This window comes from Drosophila rhopaloa, unplaced genomic scaffold, assembly GCF_018152115.1.
Source record: "Drosophila rhopaloa isolate 14029-0021.01 unplaced genomic scaffold, ASM1815211v1 contig_163, whole genome shotgun sequence".
Taxonomy (NCBI): Eukaryota; Metazoa; Arthropoda; class Insecta; order Diptera; family Drosophilidae; genus Drosophila; species Drosophila rhopaloa.
Window position 1 is genome coordinate 785810 of NW_025335043.1, and position 7303 is coordinate 793112.

Below are 7303 nucleotides of genomic sequence, written 5' to 3' on the forward strand. Positions count from 1 at the left end.
CGAGCCTTTTTATACGATTTCTGTCGTTTTTTTCATTTTTTTTTTTTTTTGCGCTTTTTGTGTTATTTTTGGGTCTTCGACGGGTGATTTGCATAATCTCTGGCCGCGGCGCCACAGCCATTGGCCTCCTCCACCATCGCCAATCAGCAGAGAGCTCCAGCCCGGCCCCATGTGCATATATAAAAAGTGGACCCATCCGAATTTCGGTTGTCAGTTAATGCCCATCAAACGAATCAATTCCAGGCACAGTCATGAGCAGCGCGTCGCTTAAGTTCTATCTGCTATGTCTGCTCGTTATCTGCGGTTAGTGAAACTAATACCATACTCTGGGAATATACATGAAATGCAATTACCCATCTCCATACCTTTGCAGTGATCGGTTGGAGTGCAGGAATGCCAAGTTCGGAACTTACGCGTGAGGAATTGGAGGAGCGGTATCGACAAACTCCGCCGGTGCCCGATGAACGAGATGCCGATGCCGAAGTGGATAATGCCTACGATCGGTTTACACCCAGGCCCAGAAGTCCACACATAGAAGGCTAAGCCCACCCAACTGCAATCGATTTCTGTTCTATTTGCAGTGCCACTTATTATGTCGCGCATTCAGGGTTATGGCTATGTAGTTCTAAGCTTAGGCGAAATGTACAAGCGTAAAATAAAGCAATTATATTGGTGAAACGTGCGCATTGTTACTTTCCATTCCATCACGTAGAATGTCGGGCGACATCCGCCGTCGGGGCGGCGTCTATAAATCTGAACTTTCTGGCATTCGATTCAGTTATCAATCTCTATTTGCTGAGAAAAGTACAGACGAAATGACCTCAGAAAGCAAGATGGTTCTGCTCCTCCTTATCGGTTGCCTGATCATGCAGACAAGTAAGTCACTGGATAACCACGTATTATAATAATTCCCAACTAACCGGGTTTTCCTTAAAGTCAACGCCCTGCCCTTTGATAGATTCAGCCGGGAGGATGATGAACGGCTCAACGAGGTCAGTGGAGAGTGGTTAAAAAGGCCCATACTCAGGTTGGATCGCCTCTTTAGCAGCGGAGAATCGCCGACGGGAAGTCGGAAAACGGTGGTCAGACCTAGTAGAAGCGATAAGGGTGAAACCACGGAGAGTTCCAAGCACGCCCACTCCATGATCACTTCGATGCTCGGTTTTGTCAGCAGTGTCATCAACTTTGGCAGGTCCTTCGTAAGGGACCAATAGAAGCTATCCTAGTCTAAAAATATATCTATAAAGTTTATAGAACAAGTCTCGTGATTCCATTTGCCAAATGTTGTAGTTGTAACTAAAGTTAAGGTTCCAAAGAGAAATATAATATCATGGAGGAATTGAAACTTCGTTCTAACCAAACCCCATTTTATTTATTGATTATAAGTTTTATAATTATATATATGTCTTAAATCCGACTTTTTTATTTCTAAAAATAAATTGAAATTAAATTTATTTTTAATGTTTCGCATAAAAATATAACCATAAAATTACTTTGAATATAAAAAAATTTTAATCAATGTAACTTAGAGATTTTAGAATCAAAATTACTAATAAAATTGATTTGAAACTAAACATTCATAAACTTCTCAATAATTATAATCAAGACAAGATAATCTTAAAACTATGTTAAGTAGAATTTATACAGATGATTTTCTTAATCAATTTTTTATTAAATTTCTACAATTTTTGAAAAGAAGATGTGTTCTTCTAAATGTAAACAGACCTTTTAATTAATACAAAAACGTATGCGTATTTACCATTTATTTTACAAACTTTCTCTTACGCAGACCCAATTAGGACACGATATTTTATCAACATATATTACAGAGAATTTAAACAGGTCTCAGTTCCTCAAACTCAGACAAGATTAACGTTCAAGCTATTAAGTTATAAATTCATATTTTTTGTTTATCTTCATCTCTTTTTTTATCTCTCTTGGCAGACGTGTCTCTTAGCGAATAAAAAAGGTGTGAATATGGGCATAAACTTAAGAGAGATATTTATAGGAAAATGTTAACGCCAATTAAGACGTCATAAAATCACGCATCTGTTAATTAGCCGCTCCTAAGCCCAACTTCCACTAGTGACGTCTGCGAACTAACTGGACATTGGACTTGACCCATCTCTGTAATAGAGTTATAATAACACAATGGATAACACGTTGTGAGCATTGTGCGGACAGAACTGAAATTAATCATATTAATGAATGAACAGAGGTGATGAGCGTAAAAGGAATGACGTCTCTATCAACCAAGCCCTCTTATGGTGTCGGGGATTTTTTAGCTACTTAATTCGAGAAATTCGTTTTTTTTTCCTCGCTAAGACGCTTATGTGTGACGACACGAGAGTCGCCAGACGGCGAATGCTAATTATGTGCCTTTTTTCGATTTGTTTTATTTATATTTATTTTCTTTTTCTGTGCAAACTTGTTCGAGCATGGTTTAGCCGGCTTTAATTGTAAATATTGGCTTATTTGGACAATCAGTCATAACGAGACCTTGCCGGAGATACTTTCAACGCGCTGGCTGGGATTTCTTTTCGTGGGGAAAATCCAAGACACAGCACTATTTAACTCTAGCGTGTAATGCTTTAGAACTACGGCTTGGTTCCAAACGAGTGAATAGCCCCCGAAATCAACTTGAAATTGAATGCTGTTTGTCCGCGGATTTCTTTTGGCTACACAGAAAAAAAAGTCTTACATTGTGAACGCGTGCCTCTTAAATAATCAACAAATATAAATAAATGAATATTTACTAAGTGTTTGTTTAACTCTATTTAAAAATGTGATATATCAATTTCAGCAATGGAATTTAACTGCCGTTTTTTGAGCTTTGGGTTGCGCAAACCCCTCAAGGTTAGAGTTGCCATTCTACTACAAAGCCCGTTTTAAACGCAATGTTTGAGTGGGTGGAATATGTTTTATTGGATCACATAACAAAAGACTTGAGCAACGAACTTGCTCGACAGGGGCAGAAAACTATATACAGGCTTAAAGGGGTTATCTCCGATTCCTGGGATCCCTAGCTGACCTCCAGCAAATGGTACTTGAACATTTTGTTCAGCGAACACATATTCTGGGACAACTCGTTGCAGACGCGCACCACGCAGCCTTCAAGGAAAGACAGTGATGAAATAACAGGCTTTAAATAACACCTGGACAGATCACTCTCACTAACCCACTAGATACTTGATCACTCTCAGCAGCACCATGGCGTTCCGTAGATAATGTCGATAACTCTAAGAACTGCGCCCATGCACACGCGACGAGACTTAGAACCAAATTGAATGCCGATCCGCGCATGCAATCGCGAATAAGTGAAAACGTTTGGTGAGCGGAAACTGCGACGTCGACGTCGACCGCTCCGGCACAGTGGAGCAAATTAGTTGGCAAAAGGTCGGGCCACTTAGAGGAGTTCAGTTATTTATGGGGTAATTAGCACATCAACACAAATTAAAATATTGGCAAAGCAAACGAAAAGCTTACGTTAAGACCTTTAGGTATTTTAAGACAAATTGGCCCCACTGTGCAAATCAATGGTTCAATTATTCATTAGACTAATTTGTTAGTTCTTATTTTTATTGGTTAATGGTGATTTCCTCTCCACTGTGCACAAATAATAACCAACCATTGCAATAATAGCAATAATATTGGTTATTATGTTTTTAAGAAGTTATTATTTACATCATATTTTTAGCAAGTAGGTGTCAATTGAGCATGCTACTTTTTTGTTAATTGTCATTCGCCATTTTCCGTACTGTGCCAGCATTAATTGTTTACACTGCAATCGCTAAATTGTTGGTCTTTAATGGGATTCTTTTGCACAGTTGAGCTCTAATGTTTTTATTAAAATTTCTTTGATTTAATTGGTAATTCTGTTGGTAGTTGATTTAAAAGATTACGAGAATAATTGGAAAATAATATTGAAAACTGAAATTTAATTATTGAATTGAATTTGTCTTAAACTTATACTTCAAAAAGAAATTAGAGTCAAAAAGAAATTAGAGTTTTAAGAGATTGACAAAAACCGTTGATCTTCTAAAAAAATAAATATTCATACAATTTAGGAAAAAAATTGCAGATAATTAACCTCACCCCCAAACTATTGGTCCCACTGTGCAGCTGCTGTGTGGATAAAGCTAAATCGAGAACTTCTTGTTGATGTTGCAATCTGCTGATTTTTTCCTCATTTTTGTACAAGCGCATATTTCCATTAATTTTTTCGGCAATGTTCATTTGCGTGCATTGCATAAGGCAAAGGCGCTGAACTGAGCGATGCGAATTACGTCATCAGAACTCGTTTACATGCAGCCATGAGAAGCTGCTGCGCAGGCGCAGCAATTGAGGCCAAAAATAAAAAAGAACAGGCCGCTCTGACACTCGCCGCAGTCTTTATCAATGCAATTACTTATGTCATTGCAAACAGCGGAAAACGAGTTTCGGTACAACAAATACAGTTAGCCCAAAAATCGAGAAATCGAAATAGCCCCATCAAAAAGTTGCTGCACAAAAGACGTCGGCAGCGCAGTCGGCGCTTTGGTCATGAATTTTGCACAATATTTAGCTGTGATCGTGATTTTCAATAGTTGCTGCTGCTAGCTAGTTTCTGCATTTGGCTCATTTAATCGGTATAGCAATAAACTTCAAGTTTTTGGCGATCGTAGGTTGAACTGAGCTGCGGAGCTGCAATTTATGGTGTTCATATTTTGTCCTATACTTTAGTTTTATTTCATTTTGGTCAGGCCCGAGCGGGTTTTGTTGGAAGTGATCTAAGTAGTTTTTCACCTTCGATTTAGTGGCGTACTTCCATTTACCAACGGCTTAACCAATAAATGGTAACACTTCTGGTTAAACGAAACGTGGCCATATTTAAGCGGTAATGGAAAATCATTTAAATAAGTTTATTTTTAAGTGCTTCATTAACAAGTGCTTCACCAGCACGAACCGATTTTTATTTATTATTTTGTGCTGCAAAACTAAGCTTTTTAACTGAAAAATAAATTTTAGAAGAATATATTTATACTTCTGGGTAACATCTATTTTATAAATTGCACTGACAAACTAATGAAAAATAATTATATGTTTCAAAGGGATGTTTGGCTTAGTACAAAATAAACAAGAAATTTGCATTTAAATTTCAAATTTCACATTAAAAATAGAGGCGTAGACACTGAAAAGGGGTTTTTGTGGGTTAACAAAAATTAATTGAAAATGTCATGCTAAAAAAGTATGCTACCCCTACAATCAAATCGTGGATCCGGCACAGTATTAAACAAATATTATTTCCACAAGAGTAATTTAACTTAGCCGTAGTATTTTCAAAGAAGACATTCAATAGCAATGAAATATGAATTGTAGGACGGGTATCCAAATTTTTGTACACCACATTGGCGATCTTATTAACCTTAATTAAATCTTAAAAAAAGCTTTTTAAATTATAGTTTTACTAAGATCTGGCGAAAGACCCAGTTCCACAACGTTCCTCGATGGCATTGGACCGGTTTTCTGTCTTGCCTGGTTCCAATTCCACGGTCCCAGCCGGCCGGCGAATGATACAAACAACAAAGAGTCGGAGAAGTGAGGTGGAGGTAAACAAAAGACGAGAACAAAACATAAACATGTAAATATATTAAAGCCGAAGACGAGAGCATGCCGAAGGCAGCCGAGAAGAGCCGATCAAAATTCAAAATTTTGGGGCCCCAAGGAAAATATGTCGCTGCAGCTCTCATCAGTTGGTCGCGAACAGCCATTTAGTGTGGTTAATCGAGGTCCCCCAAAGGATACGAAAATAAAAAAGAGAACGTGAGTATTGGATAGACGAGTATTAATTAAAACATACACATGTATGTATGCTATGAGTTACATTAAGCAGAGAACCTACTCATTACCCTTCTTTACAGCTTGCAGCTGCCATGATCACAGCAACGAGTGTAAGTACGATGAGGAAGTGAACCGCAAGGGACTCTCCCTGGACACTAACGGACACTATGATGGAGGTGGCGTTTGCCAGAATTGTCAGCACAACACCGTAGGAATCAACTGCAACAAGTGCAAGCCGAAAGGAAAGCACTGGAATGAGACTGATGTTTGCAGTCGTAAGTACAACTTTTAATTTTATTAAACTATTAGAAATACTTTCTGTCGAACTATTATATTTACTATCGCTTTTTCCCGAATCCAGCCTGCCAATTTGACTTCTTTTACTCCACCGGACACTGCAAGGAGGAAACTGGAAACTGTGAGTGCCGTGCCGCATTCCAGCCCCCGAGCTGTGAACGGAACCAATGGATACCATTGCGAGGCGGAGAGCGGACAGCAGTGTCCTTGCAAGATCAACTTCGCAGGGGTCTACTGTAAGCAGTGCAAGTGCAACAAGATTGGCTCGATCTCCAACGAATGCAACGTGACCACTGGAGAGTGCAAGTGCCTTACGAACTTCGGTGGCGACAACTGCGAGCGATGCAAGCACGGATACTTCAACTACCCCACCTGTTCATGTAAGATAATTAATACATAATTAATATAAAATAGTTGTTGATCCGCATTCTGTTTACTCCTTTACAGACTGCGACTGCGTTAACCAGGGCTGCTCTTCTCCGTGCACGGCAAGAGCTCCTATGCCATCCTCGAGCTGGTGGATAACACCCTGTACTAGACCGATCTAAAGAACACCCTGCGCAACAACGAGAGCTTCTGCGATGGAAAGACTCTTAACGTCCAGGTCATAAAGTCGAAGTTTGTGATCAACATAGCCGTGGGCTTCATAAGTTCCAGACTGGCGTGGGCCTCGAAGGATCCGTCAACTCCAAGACGAACGGTCCGTTGTTCTTAGGCGGTCAGGTGAACATCCAAATGGCGCCGGGCATCATCACCAAAAAGTCCTTTAAGGGATACATCAGCAAAGTGGAGGTCAACCAAAGAATAATCAATATTACGCCTAAAATGGTCTTTGGTGATATATGGCGTGGTTACTACTTAACTACTACTAAAGAACCAATTTAATTCAAACAAGACTACGAACAACTGGTTAGAAAGTTGCGGAATATTAAAAAGTAAAGGCTAACTTGAGCGAATATTGTCGGCAGGCCATGAATAAGTCTGAGATCTAAAAAAAAAGAATTGTTGGCAAGCCTTTTATTTGTTAGTATTACAAGCTGTGTTACAATCTCTTCAACATAATAAATGTTATCATTGCGGACTTGGAAAGATTATTAAAATAGAAAACAAATGACGTAATTCAATTTATTTTCGAGTATTATAGTTGCATGATTTTTGATTTCAAAAATAGTAATAATGATTACTT

General features: G+C 38.9%; 4 protein-coding genes across 4 annotated transcripts; 3 read left to right on the forward strand and 1 right to left on the reverse strand.

The window, feature by feature from the left end:
- Positions 1-12: 12 nt before the first annotated feature.
- LOC108052642 lies at positions 13-640 on the forward strand. The gene is made up of 2 exons (XM_017135085.2): positions 13-303; positions 374-640. Exons 1-2 carry the CDS (start codon positions 252-254, stop codon positions 541-543), a joined length of 222 nt encoding a protein of 73 aa, XP_016990574.1. The 5' UTR covers positions 13-251; the 3' UTR covers positions 544-640.
- Positions 641-788: 148 nt separating this feature from the next.
- LOC108052643 lies at positions 789-1454 on the forward strand. Its single transcript, XM_017135086.2, has 2 exons — positions 789-876; positions 937-1454. Exons 1-2 carry the CDS (start codon positions 816-818, stop codon positions 1212-1214), a joined length of 339 nt encoding a protein of 112 aa, XP_016990575.1. The 5' UTR covers positions 789-815; the 3' UTR covers positions 1215-1454.
- A 1446-nt stretch (positions 1455-2900) lies between these two features.
- Positions 2901-3270, reverse strand: LOC108052644. The gene is made up of 2 exons (XM_017135087.2): positions 3179-3270; positions 2901-3111 (listed from the first exon to the last, which is right to left on the reverse strand). The coding sequence occupies exons 1-2, from the start codon at positions 3210-3212 to the stop codon at positions 3023-3025; spliced, it is 123 nt and encodes a 40-aa protein (XP_016990576.1). The 5' UTR covers positions 3213-3270; the 3' UTR covers positions 2901-3022.
- Positions 3271-5734: 2464 nt separating this feature from the next.
- Positions 5735-7173, forward strand: LOC108052647 (laminin subunit alpha-like). The gene is made up of 4 exons (XM_017135089.2): positions 5735-5802; positions 5901-6095; positions 6182-6497; positions 6565-7173. The coding sequence occupies exons 2-4, from the start codon at positions 6075-6077 to the stop codon at positions 6663-6665; spliced, it is 438 nt and encodes a 145-aa protein (XP_016990578.1). The 5' UTR covers positions 5735-5802; positions 5901-6074; the 3' UTR covers positions 6666-7173.
- The last annotated feature ends 130 nt before the right edge of the window (positions 7174-7303 follow it).

Bases quoted from the DNA above. Each gene is read 5' to 3' on its own strand.
- LOC108052642 (XM_017135085.2), top strand. From the start codon at position 252: ATGAGCAGCGCGTCGCTTAAGTTCTATCTGCTATGTCTGCTCGTTATC. The intron at 304-373 runs GTTAGTGAAACT...ATACCTTTGCAG, and splicing joins ATGTCTGCTCGTTATCTGCG to TGATCGGTTGGAGTGCAGGA.
- LOC108052643 (XM_017135086.2), top strand. From the start codon at position 816: ATGACCTCAGAAAGCAAGATGGTTCTGCTCCTCCTTATCGGTTGCCTG. The intron at 877-936 runs GTAAGTCACTGG...TTTTCCTTAAAG, and splicing joins TTGCCTGATCATGCAGACAA to TCAACGCCCTGCCCTTTGAT.
- LOC108052644 (XM_017135087.2), bottom strand. From the start codon at position 3,212: ATGGTGCTGCTGAGAGTGATCAAGTATCTAGTGG. The intron at 3,112-3,178 runs GTTAGTGAGAGT...CTTTCCTTGAAG, and splicing joins AGTGATCAAGTATCTAGTGG to GCTGCGTGGTGCGCGTCTGC.
- LOC108052647 (XM_017135089.2), top strand. From the start codon at position 6,075: ATGAGACTGATGTTTGCAGTC. The intron at 6,096-6,181 runs GTAAGTACAACT...TCCCGAATCCAG, and splicing joins TGAGACTGATGTTTGCAGTC to CCTGCCAATTTGACTTCTTT. The intron at 6,498-6,564 runs GTAAGATAATTA...ACTCCTTTACAG, and splicing joins CAACTACCCCACCTGTTCAT to ACTGCGACTGCGTTAACCAG.